General features: G+C 35.5%; 1 protein-coding gene across 1 annotated transcript in view; it reads right to left on the reverse strand.

Moving 5' to 3' along the window:
* SEMA3E (semaphorin 3E) overlaps positions 1-26,950 on the reverse strand; it is a 248,810-nt gene that overhangs the window by 44,042 nt on the left and 177,818 nt on the right. The window contains exon 5 of the mRNA XM_053672814.1: positions 6,490-6,583. Coding sequence (XP_053528789.1) covers positions 6,490-6,583 — 94 coding nt within the window. The remainder of the gene's footprint in view (positions 1-6,489; positions 6,584-26,950) is intronic.

The raw sequence follows: 26,950 nt of genomic DNA on the forward strand, positions 1-26,950 counted from the left end.
ATATTTTCATGAATTAAAAATAAAAAGTTTCATATACATAGTAAGATATGTTTTACAGTTTCAATGATAAGAACAGAACTACCCTAGTCTTTCTTTTCCTATGTCTATGGAGACATGATATTTCATAACTATTAGTTTAGTCAACAACTAGGATAATAACAACTATTTTGATATTTGATTTGTATGCCAAGTATTATTTTTCATTGTTAGAGTACTGACTTCTGTTGGTAAGTGATGTTAATTTTAAATGGTCAGGTGTGGTTATACTTAAAAAGTAAAACACATCTGCAGGGTATTTTGACAGGTGAATGTAACTTATCATTGTCATGCTCAACAATCGTCTCTATGTACAGATATGAGAATTCTGGGAATAGTTCTGCATTGGAAGTCTTGCAAACCAAGTCTCCAGCTTGAAATCTGTTGTTTGACCTTGGCAAGACCATTCAATATCCAATGGTCTCGGTATCTGTAGAATTAGAGAGACCTACAAGTGATTGCTTAAGCCTGCTAAGCTTTTATGGTCTCTCTGCTGTCCCTTCTTTTTTTTTTTGCCTGGATTTATTCACTTACTTCCCCATTTACCTGGCTATTGCTCACTTTCTCCATGAATCTTTCCATGACAAAACTTCTGGTAGTTTTGTGGTACCACCATAGTACCCCTGCCTATTCTATCATATTGTTCATCCTACTGTATGTTATTTAACTCCTTATATGTTTGACATTATGCCTCACTAGAATGCAGATTTCTTCGTGTGTCTTATATATTTTTTGTCTCCAGTACCTTATACTGTGTCTGGAATACAAAAAACTGTTCAATAAATATTTGTTGAATCAATGAATGGCATAATGAATTAATAAATGAATATATCTAAAACTCTGTTAGGTGTTTACGTTAAAAAGCTATGAAATACAATATGAAGACTCTGGATGAGATTCTGGTTTTTTAAAAACTGCTTCATGGGGAAATATCACAAAAAAGAAAAACTCTTGGAGATTTAAATGAGTTAACAGAGGTTTTTTTTTTGCGCCTCAAGAAGACTTGTTATTCAATTATATTAATTCATGAACATAGGGATTCCGTTTTCTTCTACTATTTGTTTCCAATTACTTTCAGACCCCAAAACATTGTTTACACTAAATTGTTTATAGGAAAGTTATACAGTCATTTGACTCCTGGTGATATACAAAAACAATTCTACTGTAAATAAATCTAAGTTAAAATGCATCATTAAAATATTTTTGTACATAACTCCTTTTTTATAATACAAACTCTAAGTTCTAGTTAAAAGTATTGTATTGCCTTAATTTTTTGGGGGGGATTTACTGAGTTACATTCATATACTTTTTAATTAATCAATTGGAGGTTTTATTCACCATATTGAAAACATAGATCTCAGTTGTTTAGTGAGAAAAAGTCACATTACTTTTTCATGCCTTTCTTATCTTTTTATGGTTTACTTAAGCGTTTCTCTTATTTATGCTGTGTCTCCAAATCTAATGTGGAATACATTTGCCTCATGGAAAGCACATAGTTAAAGACTGATTTAACTGCGTCATTTCATGACTAACCTACATAATTTTGTGAGAATTATTCTACTTTCGATGCACTATTATGTAGAATGACTGTGACATGCGTAACTGCAAAAAGAAACAAAATGCACTGGAGAATATAAAGATGGATGAAAATGATCCATAAAATTCGTCATCCCAGTTCACCCTCACATTTTGCTTAGAATGCTGAAGAAACTGGAAAGAATGTGTTTTTGTCTGGCTTATAGTTACGTAGTTGTTGTCGGGGCTTTTCGTTTGTTTTGTTTTGGTAGATAGCCAGCATTAGCTACCAGCGTTAGGAAGGTGGTTTCTGAGGCCTGAAGGAAGAAGGAAAATGTTCCAAGCCTGTTCATTTGCACCTGAAGGCACCCAGGGAGGTTCTCTGAGTTTTCCTGGTGGCAAACCAGTGCTACATTGATGGTGACGCGGTCAAATCAGATTCCTAAGGGAGAGAAGGTAAATGGGGAATTGAAGAGTAGAAATTTTTCCCTTCTAACTTTGATTTTGTTTTGTTTGTTTTGAAGAAAGTGTAAGCAAAAAATTCAAACAGCTCCTTGGAGACTAGCAGTTTACTTACTGGCCAGAAGCAACAGTAAGCATGTGGATACCTGGCCTTCAGCCCAATGTGAGAGCACCAGGCTGGAGTAAGAAAGTACAGATATTCTTAAGGGACAGAAACGTGATAAGAAAATAACTTTGTTTCAGTTTTAACACAGTTGGGATGAATTTAAAAAATGGGCTAGCACATTCACTTGTTACATTTATAGAGACTGTGATAATGAAGCCATATTTTACCTTCATTTAAACCTTTTCATTCATTTTTCAATATTATCAAGTCCTATTTTGTGAGAAAACTATTCATTTATAATTCTTCTCTGAATCAATTTAAAAGAAATGTTTCTTCATCTTAAAAGGGTTTAATGTTATTAGGAGCTTGAAATAATCACTTAAATTATTCTTACATGTATTCCAACTCCCTTTCATTCAATCAACATTGACCTTTAATTCAAAGAATTTGTAATGAGGAGATATAGTCACAAAAGTCTCATTATTATGGATGAAAGTGCAGAAAAAATTTTCAGTGGCTGTAAACTTTTGTAACTTTATTTCCTAGGAATAGGAACATAGGATAAAAAAAGCATAAAAATAAAATTTGAGTGACTGTAAAACATTTGTGGTTATTTGCTGAAATCCTAAGAAGTATCCTAAAAATATCCCAACAACAAAGCTCACACTTTCAAAGCAAAGCAATAAAAAGAACATGACAAATTAGAGCGTTGCTCCCCTAAAACTAGTAACAAGTAATATATATTGTGTAACATAAATGTTAGTATATTGTAGGCTCTTCAGGTATGGTAGGTATTAACTCACACCTGGAACTGATAATACAAATCTGGCGCAGAATGAAAAGTTCTAAAAAAAAAAAAGGCAACAGAAATGAGAAGGCAAATTATAAGGGAAATCCTAAAGTTACTGAAGGCGTTATCAACTTAATAAGGAGAATAATGCAATAATACATCATATGTAACTGATAAAAACAGTCAACTATTATTTTTTCCTTTTGGACACAATAATATATAGTATACAGAAAATATGTCCTGAATTTTTATTCAACTAGTCACCAAACCTACCAATTTAGTGGCAAGTTAATTGCCTCATATTTCTGGATGAACTGAAAAATGTGGGCAAGTAATGTAGCAATTCATTTACTAAATATGCATTGTTTCAACAAACTTTTAAAAACCAGGTTATAAAGTCTTGTATACTTAAAACTACTTAATTATGATGTTAGTAAATGTGGCTAAACATGTAGAAATATTACCCTTGAGATATGAATTTATATGCCACCAATATAAAGTATGTTAATACCAAATGACTTTAAATTTTTTATTTTAATTGTTGTTTGAGTACAGTTGTCTGTCTTTTACTCCCATCCCAGCTCACCCACCCAACTCTCCCCCCTCCCTCCCATTTCCGCCCCCCTTAGTTTTTGTCCATGTGTCCTTTATACTTGTTCCTGTAAACCCTTCCCCTTTTCCAAATGACTTTTGAAGAGTAAGTGTAATTAATAGATAATTTCCTTTTGATTGGTTTCTGAACATACAGAAAATAGCTCAATAAGGAGCTCATTTTACCCTTTGTTTCACATAGAACCATTACAAGTTATTAATATTTTATAAGTAAATTAAAAGTTTTAAAAATGTATTAACTCGTGTTCCATCTAGCAAATAATCTTCATTCTTTTATTCAATTTCACAGTAAGCTTTTATTCCACATCAACTTAATTTAAGGTAAGTGAAATAAAAACTATATCTAAAGTAAAGAAATTTTAAGAAAGCCTGTCATTTGTGGGCAGATTTTTTTTCTTTGAGAGCCTTGTTAGCTTTATGAGTTTTGTTATGAAATCAAGTGTTTTTCCTACCGTGAAAGTGCATGTTAATGAGCAGGCATTAAATGTTAAGTGTGAGTGGTGATTAACAAAGAAACAAAGAAGGAGCAATGTTCTAAAGATGGTCATTTTTTTTTGCTGGAGTCTTGCCCCATCCTATCCGCAGTGAACATGTGTGGTCAGAAAAATACCACATTAATGCATTCTTTCCCTGTCAGAGTAAGCTACATGGAGCTTGCCAAATTCCAGCTCAGGTAGCTCCATTTTTCCAGCCCAAATTCCTGCTGCTCTTTCAATTGGGTAAGTTATTTCTACTTCCTTTCCATTAAAGAGCTGCTGGCTGACATAGGTTATCAGGTTTCCATCCCAGTGGCTGCTGCATTTCCACAGTGAATGAATGATCTCTCAAAGGTACTTTGGGATGAAAGCTAGTGGATAAATGTGAAGAATTATATTTTTATTTCTTCTCTTTGGAGGAATTATTCTATAACTTCTGTGTTTAGCTTGGAGGGACCTTATGATTTGATTTCTTTTCTGAATAAGCGAAACAGCCACCCAGATGGCAAGCACTTCGCATTTCAGCAGAGTGTAATTTGATTTGGAAGTTCAATGAAACTCACTTGGAAATATCCCTCCAGTAATATTTGCCCTCTTAAAAAATTCAGTTTTACATTTCTAGCTTCATGCATAAACAAGCTCCAAGGGAGCCTGAGTCGTGAGTGGCAGGATGGCAAAGGAAACTACTTCCAACAATTTAAGTAAATTGTTTAAAATAAATGATGCCCTAATCTTTTTAGAAGTTCACTATAAAGTTACTGTGTAATTTCTGACTTTCAACATTATTTGTACTACCCCTAAATTTGTTTTGTTTGTTCGCTTATTCAGAAACCCTAGTGGGTGTTCCATTCAGTCAATATTTATAGGAGGCCTTTTCTGCCCAAGGTATTGTACGGTAAAAGAAAGGTGATAAGAAAGTCTCTTTCAGACACATCGCAATTCTAAATATTTGCCGCTAAAAATCAATCAAGCATTAGGAAAACACATATGAGTCCATCAAATGCATGCATATCATGCTGCCAATCTATAAGAATTTCTAATAGTTATGAATCTGGCAATTTCATTCCTAAGGTTTTTGATTCCTACAAAGTCTAAATAGACTTAGACAACACTATCCCCAATATTAAAAACCTCCCTTCCTTACTATTCTGTCTTTACACACACATGCACACACACACATGGAAACTCAATATATCTTTAAAATATTTTCTTGACAATGTTATATTCCTGAAAATATTACCTCTTTGTATTCAAGCCCTTAAAGAACTTAATGACTATGTGAAGTTCTCATCTTGTGAAGTTGAAGTAAATAAACTTTTCCCTATTAATTAAAGCTAACAAGATTTTGCTCTACAAATGTACATATCTGTAGAGTGAGATGGGGGAGTGTAGGACATGAGATGCGAAGCCCATCAGAACCAAGTGTCTGAATAAGTTCAGTGAGCATGTAGTCTCCAGACTATATGGAAACATCCACATTGGCTCCGTGGATGCCATCAAATCAAGGATAAGATATTTCGATGAAGCATCAATGGGGAGTTTTACGTTTTACCACTTATTTAATATAGGAAGTCTCTACATGTGGTTTACACATCCTCATTTTCTGTAAACAGGCTGGCCTGATGCTGCGTGTTGCAAACTGAAGAGAAATTTGTACATCATGCGATTCCTATATCAGAGCCTCCCGACACTGAGAACACAGGATGATTCCTCATAGCACCTCTGACAAGTGTCAGGGGTCACCCTCTTCAGTTTTACACCTGGAAACTCATCCAGCCAGCTGTACCATCAAAAGGGCAGAGCCCTTTAACAAATGTGCTGCTTTAAAACTCAAATAGTGTGAAAGAGAAGAAAAAGTATTTTGCTCTGACTTAAGTAAGGTTCTTGGGTACGTCATCTGATTAAACTGAATCAAACTGAAATCTACAGAACGTGGCCAGCTTATTCCATTATTCTAATGTGGACATTTAGTGGTCATTGGAGCTGACTGGCTTCTATAGTTTATATTCTAGATTAACAGAAATTTACATAAGTAACTTTGAAGTTTTCAATTAGGATGACTATCTTTTGAATTCTACTGGTACAGAGAAAGGCACCGAGATGAGAGTATTAAAAGTTCCCCTAAAACCATAGAATAACTAAAATATAAAAAATTGATGCATGCTAAAATAGTTTAGTGTCTCTAGCTAAATTTTTACAAAATTTCATATAGTTGAATTTTTGACAATAAGTGGTACAATACAAAATTCCTCGTATCAGGTATTAAGTGGCAAATTGTGTTTTCAGAATGAGACACACATACTTAGTAACAATTGCACTAACTTCATAGTCAAATCGGCTCAAGTGAGCATGGCTTGAAACTTAGTATCATTGCTCCCAGCACAGACAGGTATGACAAGGCAACATATATAAAGAAATACCAAAGGAATAATATAACTGAAGTTTCAAAACCAATATGACCACCAACTGATGAGTGCAGCAGCAATAATTACCAATCAACGTTGAGATGAAGGAGGAGTTGGGATCAAAAGGACACCTGCCCCTTCCTCTCTCAGTCCTGTGTGATTCCAGTTGAAACAGGGGATCCTGAAAGAAAACCAAATATACCATTATGTAGGTACCAACTTTAATTATTGACAAAACAGGCACTCTAAATAAGGCACTGAGTAGTAACATCAAGTTATGTAGGAACAAACTGGGTTTTATAAATAAATGCATGGGTTTTGTAGGCCCACATGGGTTTTCTCACTCCTCCTAAAGAGTATGCAGGTGATGAAATGAATGAAATTAGCAGTTTTTATCACTTGGTCCAACAGTATTAGTTATTCTGAGATGTGTCAGTTAAATGTTCCAAAAAAATGAAAACCTGCTAAAAAAATAAAGGTTACCAAAAAAGAAGATTTAAGGATACACATGGAAATGGAACTTTATTCCATGAGATCATTATTGATTTTTTAAAAATAGTCTGTAAAAAAATAATAAAATTTCCATCAACAATCTGAAATATTTATTTCCAATCATTTTTATTTTTCATGACATATTCTTTGTATAAATATCTAATATTTAATAAGTTAGAAATTACTGTATGATTACTTAAATATACATGTATATATAAATGTCATACTATGCACAACATTTCAGTCTGGCCTTACCCAAATGAGACACTTAAATAAATATTCCCATGAAAAACTGCTACTTTATTAGTTCCTATTGCAAGCACATAACCACAGAAATTTTCTTGGAGTGTTCTCAGATTTCAAAATTTTCATTAGCATACACTGTACAAATAATCTCCATTCATTATGCTATAAATAATTTGAATAAAAGAAAGTTAGCTTGGAAAAGTGACAAAATTTAATATTGAAAGTCTTAGAGAAAAAATTACACATGACTTGCAAACATGACAAGGGTTGGAGCACCTACCTCCATGCAGTTGAAAATCTGCATATAACAATAGTCAGCCCTCTGTACCCACAGATTCCTGACTACAGATCAAAATGACAGTTGATGCTTGATTAAAAAAATTACATGTATAGTTGGGCCCATGCAGTTCAAGCCTAGGTTGTTCAAGGGTCAATTGCACTTTGTAATAGAATATTGCCGATCCCGCTCACCATGGCATATATGAGTAGCCCTGCCCATCCATGAATCCTGAGCCTATAAAAATTCTCGGAGTCCTGAGTAACCTCTGGGAATTACATGCATTTCCCTAGAAACTGATCTTGATTCTCCTAACCACTCCAGTTACTCCACTTTGTCTTTTCTGGCCCTATGTTGTCACTCTTCTTTGGCACACTTCCCTCTTTCTCTTTGTGATAAAATCACCATTCTGATTCTCCTTTACCAAAACCCTTCTGGGAAATGCAGAGTTCACCTGTCCCCATAAACCCTCCACTTGTATCCTTGGGATAGAACTGTAGCCTTCAGAACAAATGGGCCCTCCTGACGCAGAATGTGACTGAACTGGTATTTTAAGCCAAAAGATGTGTTATCTATTTAGATTCTTTACACAAATTAGTAGAAAGTAAGGATCCCAATAAATCATTTGAGACACTTTTGTGTTCACTTTCCATGGATAAAAAGTTTGCAATGACACAACAAGAAAAAGTTTGTTGCAGTGAGTTATAACTGCTGGTCTTTCCTACTATAACACCCATGCGGAAGGGGTTTTGTCTAAATATGCAAAGCGAGCAAGTCTATGGACATGGCTATTGCTTGTCCTTTTAGTCACTGTCACTTCACAAAATTTTGGAAAAATATGTAAGTTATGCATACTATACATTTTTTTATTACAGTCAAAAGTCCAAATGTTGGATATAAAGCTGTTGAAGAGAGATACTGAACTGCTATTTTTTTTTGGCAGGGGGTAGTGGGTATTTACTTTTTACTGTACACTCTTGTACAGTTTGATTTTTTATTTTCTTCTAATTTTTAGTTTATTTTTTAATTGACATATAACATTGGTTTCAGGTGTAAAACATCATGATTCAATATATGTTACAAAATTATCACTGCAATAAGGCTAGTTAACATTCATCACCATGCATAGTAACAAAACATTTTTTTTCTGTGATGGTTACTTTTAAAATCTGCTCTCTTGGTAGAACTGCTTTCTTAAATTAAAACTTTCTATAGCTTCAAAATTCTGTGATAATTAACATTTTATCACTAATGACTGATAAAGTTAATTCATCTAATGGATAAAATTAGACACCTTAAACCCTAAAATTGAAGTCACACAAGAAAAACAAGCACAGTGCTTGTTTACTCAAGTACAACACATTTATTTAAATTTAAACTGTCAAGTGGGTGAAATAGTAAATGCAAACTGTGAGAATTCTAAGATGAAGAACATCTCAGATTTTGAAGAACTATGGAGTTTGATGAAATAAATAAAGTCAGGATGTCTTAGCAAAGTCACAGGTTTTTATAAATATAAAACCTAAGCTAGGATGCTGAGGCTGTGTAGATTTGTGAATTTCAGCACATGTCGGAAGTAGCAATTCCACACTTCAGTGTCTTCAACTTGGGAGGAAATGGGTGGAATCGACAGGAAACTGTATTCATGATGCCTACCACCCTAACATTTTGACAACCATAAGTGAAACCCAGAATAATCCTGGGTCTTTTAGTTATGTATGAGGCACAATTCTGCATAATATAAAAAACATAAGTCTGAGTCTGTAAAAAGACACACATTTTTATGAAGCCTCATCTTTGATGCTGAGAATACACAGCATTAAATATTGAACACTTACACATCCTCAGAGATGTATGCCTCAGGTCCAAACTTAGACATACTGTGACAGAACATTTTCCACCTACCTCCAGAGAGTTCAAGTCTCTATTTCTCATTTATTTGATTAATGGCTAAAACTATCTCAAAAAAATATTTAAACTAATAAATTAAATTTCTGCCTGAACATATTTAAGTAGCTTAAATGATAGGTATATCTATCATTTTATTTTTAAAATATATGTTCTCCATATATATATATAAAATCATGAGGTACATTTTAAATATCTCACAAATTTTATTTGTCAATTATACCTCAATAATGCTAAAGCTGCATGTGTTCTACAGTTTCCAATTTTTCAGTCCAGAAATGATTTTAAAAAGATGAACTATGGGAACATTCCTGCTTTAGCAAAGCACCATTATCTTTCTGAGCAAAGAAAAGAAAGGTCCAGACCATCAGAGGGCACAGTCAGCTCATCCATACAGAACATGTTCTAATAACACTCCTGGAGTCAAGTAATGCAAAGATGGAGACATCGTTGAAGCCACCTTTGAAGGCCATGAGGAGGATGTGGTCCCTGGTGAAAATGAGTCTGACATCCCTGCCCTAGATGCTCCAGAAGGAATGCAACTCTGTTGATACCTTAATTTTAGCCCGCTGAGACTCATTTCAGACTTCTTACCTACAGAACGATGAAATTTTTTAAAAATTATATTGTTTTCAGGTACTATATTTTTGTTAATTTGTTACAATAGCCATAGAAAACTAGTAAAACTCCCATGAGAACACTTCTTCCAGACTAAATCTTTTTAAAATCCTTTTTGCCCACACTCTACATTCTGCAAAGAAATACTAATATAATTGAGGCTCCCCCATCTACATTCCAAACTATAATACCATCAACCATTCTATCAACACTCATGCCATCAATCTATGCAATCCTTTCAGTTTGTTGCTGTCATTCACTGACTATACCATTCACCTTCACAGGGTCCTTCCACATGCTAAATCCACCCTTACGTGGGAAAGTTTCAACGTCTATGTGCCCACTGTTCCACAGTCTAGCCCATGGCTCCTATTTACTCAGTGGCAATGATCTTCAGGGCCACACTGCACTTCAGTCACAACACCAAGGCCATCCTGTGGACCTCATCATTCAGTGCAACTGCTCAAGTGTGGAATAATAAGCTTGAATGATCTGTTCTTCCCCCAGAGCCTCTCTCCCTTCAGCTTATCTACACGACTATTCACAACACTATAAATATTGTTTGACTTCATGCAAACTTCCAGAGTCGGGACCCTTGTATTTTTTTCAAAATACAGAAGTCCCTTCCCCTTCTCCCCCTTAGTCAGCCCTCAGTTCCTTTGTCCTTTGTTCTCCCATCCATGTGTGTGCCTTTCCCATTTTTAAACCTAAGATATTGGGAACTGTTCGAGAAAGTCATTTCAAAAGTATAAAACAATAGGTAACAATCTGGCCTCTAAGTTGGCAAGACATTTTTATGTTTTTGATCTGTGTCATTTTATAATTCCTCTGAGCAGCCATTTACTCAAGCACCCAAACTTGTGATCCCCCTGGACACTCAGCAGACAACTTCACACCTTATGTTTCATGGAGAAAATAGGTTTAGGAACTTTATGTAATTATTTTTTAAAAAAATCAGTGTTTCCTGTATGCCAGGGCCTCATCCTGGAACTGGAAATACTGTTGTAAGCAAAACAAAACCCCAAACCCCATTTTTTACTATTTTTATAAAATTACTCCAAATACAATTTTCTTTCCCTTATTTTGTTTAGCAACATTTAATATGTTTTGCTTGCCCCTTGGCACTTATTTGATTCACAACTTTACTGCTTATCACCTTAATTTTAAAATATTTTAAAAATATATTTTATTGACTATGCTATTACAATTGTCCCATTTCCCCCCTTCATTCCCCTCCACACTGTACACCCTCTCCCACCCACATTTACCCCTTTAGTTCATGTCCATGTGTCTTAAGTTCTTTAGCTTTTATATTTCCCATACCATTCTTGCCCTCCCCATCTATTTTCTACCTACCATCTATGCTACTTATTCTCTGTACCTTCTCCCCCACTTTCTTCCTCCCACTCCCCTGTTGCTAACCCTCCATGTGATCTCCATTTCTGTGGTTCTGTTCCTGTTTTAGTTGTTTGCTTAGTTTGTTTTTGCTTTAGGTATGGTTGTTAATAATTGTGAGTTTGCTGTTATTTTACTATACATGTTTTTTTAATCTTCTTTTTCTTAGATAAGTCCCTTTAACATTTTATAAAATAAGGGCTTGGTGATGATGAACTCCTTGAATTTGACCTTATCTGAGAAGCACTTTATCTGTCCTTCCATTCTAAATGAAAGTTTTGCTGGATAGAGCAATCTTCAATGTAGGTCCTTGTCTTTCATGACTTGGAATACCTCTTTCCAGCCCCTTCTTGCTTGAAAGGTCTCTTTTGAGAAATCAGCTGAAAGTCTGATGGGAGATTCTTATCTCTCCTTATCTCTCCTTATGTCTCCTTATCTCTCGCTGCTTCTAGGATTCTCACCTTCATTTTTATCTTGTCTAATGTAATTATGATGTGCCTTGGTGTGTTGCTCCTTGGGTTCAACTTCTTTGGGACTCTCTGAGCTTCCCGGACTTCCTGGAAGTCTATTTCCTTCACCAGATTGGGGAAGTTCTTTATTATTTGTTCAAATAAGTTTTCCACTTGTTGCTCTTTCTCTTCCCCTTCTGGTACCCCAATAATTTGGATGTTGAAACATTTAAAGATGTCTTGGAGGTTCCTAAGCCTCTCCTCATTTTTTTGAATTCTTGTTTCTTCATTCTTTTCTGTTTGGTTGTTTCTTTCTTCCTTCTAGTCCACTCCATTGATTTGAATCCTAGTTTCCTTCCCATCACTATTGGTTCCCTGTGCATTTTCCTTCATTTCACTTAGTGTAGCCTTCATTTTTTCATCTAATTTGTGACCAAATTCAATCAATTCTGTGAGAATTCTGATCACCAGTGCTTTGAACTGTGCATCTGATAGGTTGGCTATCTCTCGGTCGTTTAGTTGTATTTGTTCTGGAGCTTCGATCTGTTCTTCTGTTTGAGCCATAATTTTTTGGTTTGGTCAGACCTGTTATGTATGAGGGGAGGAGCCTGAGATATTCACCAGGGCGGGCAACCCAGTCTCTGGGTTGTGATGCTGTATGTGGGGGTGGGGGGGTCAGAGAGGGACCAATGGCGCTTGCTCCACTCTCTGACGAACCTCAGTCCCTTCTGCCACTTCCCCCAAGCAAACTGGGCCTTCCTGGCGCTGATTTCTGTGAGAGTGGGTTTGTGTGAGTTCTAGGACCCTGTGGGTCTCTCTATTGAACTCTCCTGTGAGGCTGGGACTCTCTCCCTATGCCTCAACCCCCCTCAGGTGTTTTCAGTTGGTGTCTTAAGGCTTTATTTCCTAGCACTGGGACTCTGGGTTGGATGGTCTGTCTCACTCGGCAGTTATCTTTGCTGGAATGTGAGACCCCTGCCTGGTCAGCCAGCCCCCTTGTACTCACAGTGCCTTGCTTCACAATTGCCGCTTCTCTGGGTTTGCCCATGCCTGAGGTCTGCCAGATGCCACCTGAATGCCCAGGGTCTGCCCTCTGCTGTCTTACACTCCTGGGGTGCCTTGTGAGCCTGGTATCACTGCTTCTTGTGCCTTGACCCCTCTCTGCTGGGCTGCTCAATTCTGCCCACTGGTCTGAATGAAAGTGTCTATTTCAGTTCCTTGGCTGTCCGACTTCCATACAGTTCAATTTTCTGTGAGTTCTGGTTGTTATTTTGTTTCTAAATTTTCGATGTCCATTTTTTGGTTGTGCAAGGAGGCCCAGTGTGTCTACCTATGCCTCCATCTTGGCTGGAAGTCTCACCTTAATTTTAACACCAGTCTCCTGGACATGGACAGTCTCCTTGGTCCAACCATAATTCTCCACACTGTGGCCAGAGTTCTTTCTGGAATGTGAATTTGCTCCTATCATTTCCCTGCTTAAAATCTTCCATTGATTCCCAATAGCCTTCAGAGAACAAATTCTAACGTCTTTAGAATTTTATATAAAAGAGCTTAAACACAGGACTTCATTATCTCTAAAAGGCTACCCTGAGTGTCTATGTATCAGCTATTCTGAGCTCTGTGAAGATTTCTGAATATCTCTTACTCGGGCCCATTATTGTGTTTAGGATAATAATGATCATATAACATTAAAAATTCAGCACAGACTTTGTCACTGGCAGGAGTCATTACAGAACCTTTTTGCTGGGCCTGCCATTGCTTCCTCAGATTTTTTGTCTCCTTGTGTCACCACATGAATCTCCTTTTGTATCATTTACTTTCCTGTATTGTAACTGCCTGTTGATTTGTTCTCTTCCCTCCTGGTTGGTGGGCTTTCTTTGAGGAAACTGCCCATGTGCCATTTATCTTTGATTGCCTGTGTCAAATAAAATACCTGCCACATAAATGCACTGCTGTTTATGTCATTTGAATAAATACTACTTTTACAGAAACAAATTGTTTTCTTATCTCTTTTCTTGCAGGGCCCTTGCCTATTTTCTTATAGATCTAAAACAACTCACAAAACAGTTGTGCCTAGGCATTTTGATTTGAACTAGGAAATGTGCACAAATTTTTTATGCTGTGATATGTTGTATATGCTTTCTTAGGGCTGCTTTTACAGCAACATCATGGTTCTATTTTTTTCTAGATCTTGATTGTCATTGTAAAACATTAAATTGCTACAACAACAAAGGGAAGAATAAATATGTTCCTAATATCCCTAGCTATTTGATGAAGGTAATATGGTTTTATATATATACTTTTATAATTTATGATGGACTCTTGCCAGGATTAATATATTAAAGTTTATGATGATTATAACATAATGATATCTCATGGTAGTCATTAAAAATAAAATATTGAAGAATTATAAAGATGATTTATTTTATCTCTTAAGATCTTATTAATGACATTATGTAATTGAAATAATACGGAGATGAGACAGAGAGGTACAATCATTTGTTGGTTAAGGTTTTCCTTTCCCCATGGGACTGATTGTTTTTTGTTTTTTCTTTTTAGGAGAAAAAGGTAATCCATGGTATACAGTAATGAAACTTCATTACTGAATTGAGACTAAAGACTGAGTTCTTACTTTTTTCCAAACAACTTAACTTGATAGTAGCTTTCAGTAATTTAATTGAGCTTTAGTTGCATGATTTTAGAACAGAGGATTTCTTTACTTTGTTAAATTACATGTGACAGAAAGATACACTGATCCAATTCGTCTTAATTTCTCAGGATTTGATATATTATTTTTGCAACTTTATATAATTGAGGTGTGAAAATTGTTAAAAACAAGTACAAAGAAAGAGCATTTACCATACTGAGTAGTACTGATACCATGATGAAAAGCAGGCAAATTCCAAACTTTTATTGCTTTACTTTGCGTAAATCAAGATAACTTCAAAATTAACTACGAATTTAAGAAGAAAGTCTCTCATATTATTTTGAGACTTCAATGTGGTCTCAAATGCAGTATATAATTTAGCATACAATCCAATAAAATACTAAAAAGCAAGTAATATAATTTTCTTCCATGAAGTGGAATTCAGCAACCGAACCAACCAGAAAACTTGAGGCATGATGACATTGTCAATGACCCCAAAGCAATCAAGTTTATGGTTCAAGTAATGTGTAATATTGGTGTTAACCCTACTGAGAATGTTGGTCACGACTTACACTGGCTTTCTATTATCTATGTTTTAACAGCTGGAATTTCTGCCTGAGTAACATGGCTTAAATTTACAAGGCATGGCTGGCATTGACGGCGTGGGCTGCGCTTTTTGTTTCAGTCTGATGTGAAGCTTTTCAATAGATCCTCCTGTGCTTGAGAGAAAGCAGGACACGTAGGTTACAAATGTGGATTGATGCATGTGCTTTCCAGAAAAAAAATGTTTGTAAAGAATAAATGGTATATTTCTCAGGAGAATTTTGCCCTTCAGGCCCTGAGGAAGCCTTCAGAACTCAGCAGGCCTACTGTAAGCTATTTTCAGTACGAGTGAGTCCTGCGTATCAGGTGTTAAATACGATGGCAATTAAAATGAGAGTGTCCCATATGAAACATGTCTAAAGAAAATTAGAATATTACAAATGCTACAAGACAAAACAAAAAAATCATCTATTATGTTAGCTATTTCTAATGGTTAGAGAAAAAGAAAAACATGGAAGGCTCAGACACCTATGTCTGTCAACAATGAACACCAAACAAAGATGTAGTTTTGGTACATAAATGTCTCAAACAAGTAAGTATAATATGCACTTTAATTCTTTACCAAATAGCTATTTAATAATCTGTAACACAAATTAATGTTTAATATGATTTGCTTTTTTACCATTTTTTCTTTTTTCTGACAAGCAATAAAAACATTTATTAAAAATTTTTGAAACATTTCCCAAAGACTAAATAAACAAACAGAAAAAAAACAAAAAGGAATAAAGTTGTTAGTAAATATTTTAACTTTAAAACTAAGTTTTGCATTTTAATTGCTTTTCTTTTCAAATTTTTTCTAAAAATAATACATTATGTTTTTATAATACTTAAAATTTAGAAAGCGTTCTTGCATACATAATCTTATTTCATCCTGAAAATAAGCCTGTGAAGTAAGAGTCCCTAATATTGTTCACATAGATCATTTATTTTGTTTATAGAGTTGAGGAATCAGAAGCAAGGTGAGGCTTTGCAAATCTCCGTCTTCCAGCTCCATATGTGTTTACAGTTTTGCTGTTCTATGTCCCATTGTAAATGAAGAGGAGTGTGTAGGTTTGTAATGCTGGGAATGGTTGATGGTCTTTTACTGAGATATTTAATGTATAACCTAGGTTAAAAATGTATAAGATTTAAAAACATATTTTATTTCATTATTTATTTACTACATATGTTCTGATGTTTTTTCCTTTAATTTTACTGAAAGAGCATGCGGACACTAGCAAACGTTCTTCTAAAAGCATTTAATGCATTTAAGTAAAATTCCAAATATTCTTGTGCTGAATTATAAATAAATATTTGCTTAAATCTATATTTGAAGGCAAAATAATCTTTCCCTCTCTTTTGTGTATCCTTTAATGATTACTTCAGGATTCCATTCTCCTCCTCACCCTACGAGCTCTAACCTTCTGCCAATGTTCTCTTCAGTTCCACACTGATAGCTCTGTCTACCAGATAATTTAGTCCTGGGTGTACTAAGAATATTAGAAGCAAGTACTTTCCGAACTTTAATAATGATGTTGTCCTGAAGCCTGCTTTCACTAGAAACAGCATCATCAACGCTGCCTACCTCTTCCTCATCATCTTCTCAAGCATAATCATGTCATTCTCGGAGTACAAAAACCTTTGGTGCTTCCTTGTTGTTACTGAATAATCTCTAACCTTTATAGTTTGACCCCAGGCTTGATCCCTCTTGATTCCCACCATCCAATCAAAACTCAGCAGCACAATCTAATTGACTTTCTTTCAAAGTTCTATGTATGGTAACACCCACAACTCTTTGATTACAGTTGCCCTTTGGGAAAAGGAAATTCAATCTTCCTTTGCTCTATAACACTAACTCCTACTTAATGGGAAAATGATATTGAAAAATGACTTTACTGATATTCTCCAAGACTTCCCCAGGAAAAACTTCTCTCATGAACTACACTATGTATCTTTTGTGGCATTATTCTGACTGCAATGTGATTATGTCTTTATGGCTCATTCAACAATTAAGAAGCCTACTATGTTCCAAGTATTTAGTCAATATTGAATGTAAGAAGCATGATGCATACTACACATTTTAAACCCCATAAAATTAAGCAAAGTAGCCTCTCTAATTGTCAGTTTAACAAGTAGCAAAGGTGAAATGAACAGGTGACTATAAATGATATATAATATAGCAAGCTAACTTTTTCATTAATAAATCTATTGACTACATTTCAGTTTCCAGTAACTATATTTTAATGGTTGAATCACATTAGAAATACATTTCAATGGCAGAAATAAAATTAGGTCTCTGATACTATTTTCTTATAACCTAGGACAAAAGACAAAGAAGAAGAAAGACAATGGTAATAAGAATAGTAATTAGAGTTAGACGAAGAATCAAGATGTTTTACAAAGATAGTTAATCCAAAATAAAGATAACAAAGGTTCTGACTTGTTTTTTCTCAAGTCTCACAACCTCTTTCAACCTCAATTTCATTACCTATAATAACAAAGAAATCTTTTTTCTGTGCTGTTATCTCCTGTGACTACTGTGAGAATAAGAGAAAAAAATGAAGATTGAAAAACTATAAGAATTAGAAAATTTTAATATATGAAATAACCTTATATGAAAAAAAAACTGATCTCTTACGAATTCAAGGGTAGATTCAAACCCACTGGTGCACAATGAATTTCATTTAGAAATTTGTTTTTGTTTTTGTTGTTCTACAGTTAACTTTAAAATCTTGTTCTATATTACAAGAAGTCAATGTTGTATAAGAACAAATATTAATAAGGATAGAATTTCAAAGAACTGTGGGTAAATGATGGATTATTCAATGAATGGTGTTTGGACAACAGGACTGCCATTTGTAAAAAAATACAGTTTGATCACTACCTCATGTCCCATAGCTTTATAATCAAATTCCAGATTGACCAACAATTTAAACATAAGACACAGGATTATACAAGGAATAGAAAAAGCTATAAAAATTTTGTATATAATCTTGGGTATGGAAAAGTCCCTTTAAAATAAGACACAAAGTCCAAAAGATATAAAAGAAAGATTGATAAGTAATATGAAAAAATTTAAAGAAAAATACTATAAGGAAAAATACTACAAACATTTTCCACTCAAATAAAAAAACAAAGACTTTCTTTTTTCTTACTATACAATGAACCCATACACATTAATAAAAGACCAAATATAAAAATTTTAAATCATCTGGAGCCATAGATACACACAGGGGGCTTGGAACATTTTTTCATTCTAGAAATCAAAGAAAGCTATCAAAACTATTAGAGTTATATCACAAAGACTTAGATGTCCTAACTTGAAGAAATATCTCCTGTCCAAGAATGAGGTAATGTTTTCATCAATAACTGAAGGAGATTAAGATAATCCTAAATAACCCTAAAAATATGAGCAGCTGAATGTTAGCAATATTAGTTGGGAGTTTCTTGTAAGCCATGTTAGAAAATGTCATATTATAATAAATACCTGCTCTGAGATTAAGAAATTGGTATTTTAGTTATTTAAAAGATGAAAACACTCAGCCTTCTTATAATTACAGCATACATACTGACATGATTTATTTACCTTATTATCATCTATGTTTGATTTTGTAAAAATTCAAGTTTAATGTGATAGAAAATTCATCATATATGTCTACTCAACCCTTTTCTGAAGTTCCTAGTTATTCCAACTTTAAATTTCCAACTCATATTGAGACTAGAACAGCATTTTGTAACTAATTACTTAATTACTTAGAATCTCTTTACATAAAAAATTATTTGATATTCAAAGCAGAATTATATATAAAAAGGCCGATGAAAATAAAGCTTTGCAATAATTGGCATCATGGTCTAGATTTCATAATTTCAGTTCCTGCATAATAAAATGCCAAGAATTTTAGTGAATATAACCATGGCTGTTTTTTGAACAGTTATGAACATGCTGTCCTGTACAACTATTTTACACTGAGTTTTGTAGAAGAAAATAAACACTTGTTCAGTGTAAACTTCAGTATCAGTAAATACTTGTTCAGTGCACTGCATGGTAAAATAACTGGCCGAGCATATCCAACCAGCAGTTGGATTGAGCTGTGTCTGTTTCTTAGATAAAATATATGGTATAGATATAGTTTATAGATGTATATATACATATATATATATACAGATATATATATACAGATATAATCTGCATATAAAATAAAAGTAAGCATTTATATATTTTAATTTGAAAAATGTTAAATAGGAGATATTAATGTTAAATTATTTTATTATTAATTTAATATTGATTTAATATTACATAGGAATATGCCAGAGATATTCATGAATAAATGTTTATGTATACTTTCAAAACTTTAAGTGAAGAATGGAAGTAATTACTTAGACATTTACACGTGACAAGAAATGAACCATCCAGACTCAAGTCAGCTTTACCATCTAGATTTCTCTTCCGCACTGAAGAGAAATCTGCCCACCTTCTCTGAGTTGACTATTCTCACTGTTATTTTGACCACACACAATGAAGCAAGAGTGAAAATTCTTTTTTGGGGACAAAGATGCATTCTGTAAAACTATGAATATCTACTGTTCATGGGAAGGAAGTCATAGCCCCTTTTTAAATATGCAGACAGCCTTCAGAGCAATTCTTCATTTCTGAGACCCTGTCCCCTTTCACTTGGACACATTTGAAAACTCAATTCTATGAGTGTTCCTGCCACGGACTGAGTCATACATGATCACAAAGGATCACAGTCCTGAGGGAGGAAAAAAGGAATTGCTGGTAAAAGGAAAAATAACCCCCCCCCTCCGCATGTCTGGCAAGAATTGGACAGCTGCAAGGGGAGGGACACTTCTGTAACAGGCGCTTTGCCATCCCACCCTGGCTGGAATCACACAGCTCTTGGAGTTACTAGTATCAACAGAGGGAACTGTGGAAAACAGGGTGAACGTGCAAAGTCTTTCATGGTTATCAGAAGAGTCTGGGCCATGGGTTTCTTTTTCTCATGGAAACAGAAAATGCATACACTTATAAGGAAACATATTCACATTGCTGTATTCTATGTAGTTAGAGGTGAGTATTCCAAAATTATTTTTAAAGCCAATAGTAATGATGCCTGTTCTGGTTTTCTCATTGCCCCGTAACCCGGTCCTGAGCATGAGACTGTATGTTCCACCTTTCTTTTTGCATCTCACGTCTCCCTTTATGAAAACACACAAATTAGCTTATTATACAAAAGTTTAAAAGGGGTGTGAGCATGTTCTTAGCCTGTTTTTTGTAAGATTATTCTGGAAGCTCATGCCAGTAGACATATAATAAATTGGAAATAAAATTAAGAGAAAATCAACCTGTTTTATTGGGACCACATGACCAAAGATGACAGAATGCAGAATAAACATGGTACCTAACATAACTTCCATTTATCGTCATTTCAATGTGTACTTTGATTCAACATACACTTCGGTACTGTGTGAATAGAGCTGTGTGTTAGGTACTGCAAATGTAGTAACATCATTTCTGCAGAGCACTTAACAAGCTTCAAAACACTTTTACCTAAGTGTTGTTTATAGTTTATCATAAATCTTTGAGATACATATTTATAGTGATCCTCCAAAGAACATCACAGGAGAGGAATCACATCTTCTGGGCTTTAGATCAAGACGAATATATATATATAGTATAATGAGTACCTCAATGAAAAGGTCTTATAAGAAGGCACAAATAGGAGAATAGGAAACTGGAACCTAATTCTAGTTCTTGAGGTAGAGTGGTGTGGACTGAGGAAGACAGTGGTGACATTCTGGGAGTTTTTCCTTAACAATTGATATCAGGAACACTGTGTCTCAGGTATTGTGCTAACAACATTGCTTATTTACTTATTGTTAATACAACCTTATAAGACAAATAATTTTATCTTCATTTTACAGATCAAGTTTCTGAAGCTCCTTGATATTAAATTTACCCAAATCCACATGGCTAGTAACAGGAAGATCTAATTCCAGTCTCTTAGCCACTCTCCTATAATAGGGTATTTTAGATGCAGAACAAAACATTTCATTCAAGGCTTAGATGAAGGGCTGGGTAAAAAAGGAGTGAATAGCTCTGACTGACTGTAACCAAACTTGTTCAGGGGAAGTTTAATAAGTGGGAGGGAGAGAAGACTGAGAAAGTACGTTAGAGTCAGACTGTGAAGGACACCAGCTTTCTGAGATAAGGCATTTGGACTTCCTTCACTTGATGTGCTGGAGTGAATCGTGAATGTTTTTAAAAGACTCATTGTTTAGCACAGTTAATTAGACAGCAGAGAGACAGCTGGATTGAAGAGCAAGTGAAAATTGTAAGGCAGCTAATGGAGATAATCAGGGAAAATAAATGGTTGTGGCAGAAGGAAGGGAGAATGGAATGGATTGGAGAGATAGTTTTAAGATACAGCTGAAAAAATTTTGCCCCTGATTGAATTTACAGAGAAGTTGGGTTGATAAATACAATGTTGAGGTTTTAAGCAGGGGTGTAAAGGGAAAGAGTAATATCTTTTAACTGTGATAAGGAGCACAGTAAAAAGGAATGAAAGAATAGGTCTTTAAAGAAACATGATGAATTTCCTATTAAGAATGTGTTTGACCAATAAATTTGGATACTTTTTAAATGACATGGAATACTAGAAATACAATATAGGTTATCAAAGACATATATTAGAACCAGGAATTCAGATTTGTGAATCAACGTGTGAGAGCAATTATTGATGCCGACAGCGAAGTTAAAGAACTAAGATGCTGACAGTGATGCTGCTGCTGGTGATGCTGATAGGTGACAATTACATATTTGTTATTCACCGAGCATTACTCCACGTGCCTTACTGATATGAAGCCAATCCTCACTACACTCCTGTACGTGAAGTACCAGTACGAGCTCTACTTTATAGAGGGCAATGAGGTGGAGAGAGGAGTGACTTAGTCTAAACTACTCAGCCAGTAGGAGACTGGCATTAAGCCTACAGGTATGAAATTATTATGGATAGATAAGAAAATAGATACAGTTATGCAGCTGTATATATCTGAGCCACATATTTGCATGAGTCATTCCAGAGTGAAGGAGAGAGAAGTCTGAAAGACACAATCCAAAGTGTCGGCGGTGATTTAGTCTGGGGAAGGGACTGAGATTGGAAAACAGTAAAGAAACGCTTTCAGTTTGTCTCCGTATTGCGAACACCTTATAAAGGGGAAGGCAATGCCTCGTGTGACTACGAAGACTGAAACAATATCCTTACTTACATAGTAAATCTGTATATCATTATAACCACTGTTGAAGCCATGTTATATTTCCTCCCAGCCTATATAATGTTTTTAGTCTCTTATTGCATAGAACTTATGTTGAGTTTTACTCGGGTATCAAATATTACATTCTTTCTCAATTTCTTTAATAAGTATGTTTCAAATTCCAGTGCTGTGATATTTTAGGCACAGAAGCTTTTTTTTAGCCCTAATGTTTGCTGATGTCACTACAGTGAAGACATATCTACCACCCTGGTTTTATCTTAAGCAAGGTAAGCATTCTCCGTTGAACTATCTAGTGTCCTCTTGAAAGTAACAGTCCCCTTCCTGTTACTTTTGTCCTCTCAGATATTTAGCTGATGTAAATTTTATGTTATCTCGACTGGGGACGTAGTCACCTGTGGAGAAAGAAATGGGAGTCCTACAGAAAATTCTCAGAGGAAAACACCAGCCATGGAGGGTTTGTCTGCTAACCCTCATTTTCTTCCTTCCTACATTTGCCAAAGCTGTGGCACTGGCAGGCAGGGTTTTGTATGTTTCTCTTTGTTTTATTGTCTTTTTGCATGCAACATTTTTAGGCCAGCTTCTATATTGTGTACACAATGGGTTGTCACCTAGTCCGTTTCCAGATGTTCCTGGCAAGGTGCTGAGAATTTGCTGGGAACTTTTCTGCTTCCCATAGGGAGAAACTGCTCTATCAACACTACTATGTGATCCTTAGCACCCTCCTCCAACCTGGTTGGGCATCGGAGCTAATCGTACTTGGACTTTCTAGCATACAGTAGCCCTTTCCTCCTTAGCAGCATAAGCGGGTCCAAGTTTTCCCTTTGGAAAAATCCCTTTAGTAATTTCAATAGAAAATCAACAAGTAGGTGGTTTTTAAGAGGTAGAGGGAATAGTTTTATTATCTATGTCTGGATCCAATCAAGAGACAAAATACCATATAGCAAGTTAAATAGGGGTCACTATATAAACAAATATTAAGTGATCATAGCAGAGCAAGTTCAAAGATGAATCAGGAGCTGAGGAAGGACAGACTGGGAGGGGGGGTTCAAATCTCATTGAAGGATGTGTGGTACCAGCTACTGAATGGTGGAGAAGCCTGTGGTATTGTCCAGTCAGAGCTGATTCGCCATCCCCCGGTCAGGCACACAAGGAAAAGTCTCCAGTGCACAGGGCATCAGCGGGAACCTGGAGTTGGTGAGAACTCTGTCCGAAGACCCCAGCCTGTGGTATGGAGCCATGGGTGCGGTGGCTCATGGGATGGCCAGCCGCAGGGCCCCAGCCTGTGCATGGGGAGGGTGCAGGGAAGCAGCAAACTGCACTGTCTGGGGATACGTACATCCCCACACAGCTCTCAGGCCATGGGGCTGTCACCAACTAAATTGAAAGCTGTGGCCAGATGCTAGAGGAGTTTGATGCAGCAGGCACCTCACCCTGGAGAAAACCACAGGGGCTGGGTGGTGAAGAAAGAGTGCGCTCTTCAAAAGTCTGGTGAAGGAGGTCAACCAAGGAGAATGGCCTCTTCCTTCTGGAGTGCCTCTCATTGCCACTACTGGTGCCAGATAAGGGACAAAGACATCCCTCAAACCCCTTCCTTCTTGTCACATAACATGACCTAATCACAGAGAATGATATCATATCACTTTTATCATATTTTATAGGGTAAGAGCAATTTAGAAGTCTGGCCCACTCAAGGGAAGGGGGTTATATGGGATGTGGATTCTGGAGCTCAACTTAGAATTTGACCTTACAAGCTGCAATATTCATAGTCACCCCAAAATGGAAGTGACCCAAATGTCCCTCAAAAAGTGAATGAATAAGCAAACTGCCATATGACCTGTTATGAAAAATTCCTCAGCAACAAAAGGAAATAAACTACTAATAGGCACACCACTTGATGCATCTCAAATGCTTTATGCTGAGGGATAGAAGTCAATGTCAAGGTTTGCCTTCCGTGATATTCCATTTAAATGACATTATCAAAATTATAAAACTATTGGGACACGTAGCATGTCAGTGGTTGCCAAGGGCTGAGGAGGAGCTGAGAAAGCTTGACTGCAATTCCTAGTAGTAATGGTAGTTATCAGAATATATGCATGTGTTAAAATCACAGGGTAAATTTAGAGTACATTTGTGAAATAAAAGTAAATTATATATGGATATAAAATTAAATGATACTTCAAAATAAACAAACACAAAAATTTATACATTTTTTACGTTTCTACCAGACATCCACAAATGACTAAATACATTTAAAATATTTGTAGTTTTCATAGACTAAAATGAACTCTATTTTACTTTCCACATATATTTGACTATATATTTGCTCATTATATCTTTTTAGTGGATTATTCCAATGACAACTATTAGGATTATGTTGGATCATAAGGAACAGAGACATAAGTGGCAGTCTCTTTCCTAGAGACACTCCAGCATGCACACAAAAACCATAACTCATAATTTAAAATTTTTTAAGTGCAATGAAAATGCAAAGGAAAAGTAATTAACATCACCAGGTGGAGGCTGAGATAAGCACACAGAGCAGGGATGTACAAGTGTGGTCTTGAAAAATGAGTTAGGATTTTTCAAGCAGAGAATAAAGATGAGAATTTTTTTTGTTTTTTTGTTTTTTTTAAGTAGAGGGCCAGCATGAGCAAAGATGTAAGGAAGAGAATGTGATATCTTTGAGACATGAGCCAAAAGGCTGAGAGTACCACACCAATCTCTTAAAATAAGGGGAGGCAGGAAGGTGGTGTAAGCCCTTCCGGCTCCTCCTGTCCTGAGATTCTCCCTCTTTTGTCAACCTGAATGTTAAGAGTTTTATTATTTTTTAAAAATTGTTCCTTTACAATGCCTCTAGGAAATTAATTTATGAATTTTCAGTAGGTGTAAGAAGTATGGATGTAGAGTTCTGGATAAAGGTCACAACTAGGGATATGTTTTCTGAGTCGGCTAGTAGATCATAGAGAAAGCTGTGTGGATTGATGAGAAAATCAAGGAAAGCACGCACTGTAGGAAAACATGTACCAAGGATAGGATTTCTGCATCACAAAATTGAAAGGGCCAAAGAGGAAGACTATTTAGAACTTTAAAACTATGACAAAATAATAAAATAAAAAGTAAAGAGGAAAGCTACAATACAAACACATAAACACCATCAAACTACAGAGGAATATCATAAGATGAGGAGTTAAAGAGATAATAATTTGGCAACTAGAAAGTCATGAGCGATAGATAGTATGAGAGAAGTTTTAGCAAAGTGATAGATATATGATGGGAAGTTGAGGAATGGAAAATACAGACGATGCTTGCCAGGAATTGATAGGAAATTCTAGAGTTAGCAAAATTAAGAAACAAGCTTATGGGCCAACTAGAGGTGAAGCTAAATTTTTGTTTGTTTTATAATTTTTATTTTAGAAAGAAGCCTAAACATTTTTGTGGACTAAAAGGAAAGTGAATAAAGAAGAAAAATATTTGGCAGGTTAAAGTAATGTAAAAGGAAAGAGACATGATAAAAGGTATAGATGGAATCTTGGTGTCTTCATCGGAGACAGAAAAAGGTAGCATTAAATACATTTAGAAGTAGAAAGAGGAGAGAGGTTATGAGTTTTCACTTTATGGCCTCCATTTGATTTTTATTAATAGGAAAACGTTTCAAATGCTGAGACTTAAGAACTAGGAAGTCAATACTGGAGACTTAATATGAAAGAAAAAAGTTAACATTGAGTGTACCTTACTATGCCCCAATCACTAGGGCATCGGCTTCCCCAGATATCTTATAAAATCAATACAGCTTTAACAAGCTTTGTGTTAAAATAGAGGCTGAAGTTCACAGATGAGGAAGCTGAAGTCCAAAGACATTAAGTACTGACCCAAAGTCACACAGGCAGTGGGTAGCTGAACCCGAATCTGAAAATTTCAAAGCCTGTATTCTTTTCAGTGCATTATTTTACCCCCTATCCCACCTCCACAATGTTAGTGACTTGGAACCTTCGAGGAGAGTTAATAACAGACTAAAAATATGACTGACTACACTGTAGATGAGCTCATCCGAGTAACAATGGTGAGAACCAATATCCTCTCATTGTCTCTAATGACATTCATCAGTTGAGCAGCAGCAATGGAAAAAGCAAAAGCTTTAAATGAATCAGGATTAGTAAATTGTAAATGTGAATACATAAAGAAAAAAGCAGTTTGTGGTGGTGTTTTGTGAATCACTGCAGTGAGGTCTCTACTGTATCAAGACAGGAATAAAATCCGGAGGGATTGGAGAATTGACAGAATAGGAACATGTCTACAGACAGCTGTGGATGAAGGTCAAGTTTAAAGGAAAGAGTGGAAGACTGGAAGACATGGATTTGTGCAGAGGATGCCTCTGTAGATACAATTATTACCATGATAATGAAATTATTCATGTGGCACTTCATAGTTTACAAAATGCCTTAATATGAGTATGTTACTGCATGGAGGAGAGAAACACTGCTGAATGGAAAGAACTGGCCTTGGACCATGAAGCCCAAGTGTGGCCATTACTGTACAGCTTTAAGAAGCAACTTAACTTCTTTTCACTTTTCTCATTTGTTACATAACAGCAATAATTCCTCCCTTGTGTACAGTTATAAGAATCAAAACAAATCACTAAAATCATGTGGCCCATGGAATGTA

This window comes from Artibeus jamaicensis, unplaced genomic scaffold, assembly GCF_021234435.1.
Source record: "Artibeus jamaicensis isolate MK-2021 breed Jamaican fruit bat unplaced genomic scaffold, CSHL_Jam_final contig_787, whole genome shotgun sequence".
NCBI lineage: Eukaryota > Metazoa > Chordata > Mammalia > Chiroptera > Phyllostomidae > Artibeus > Artibeus jamaicensis.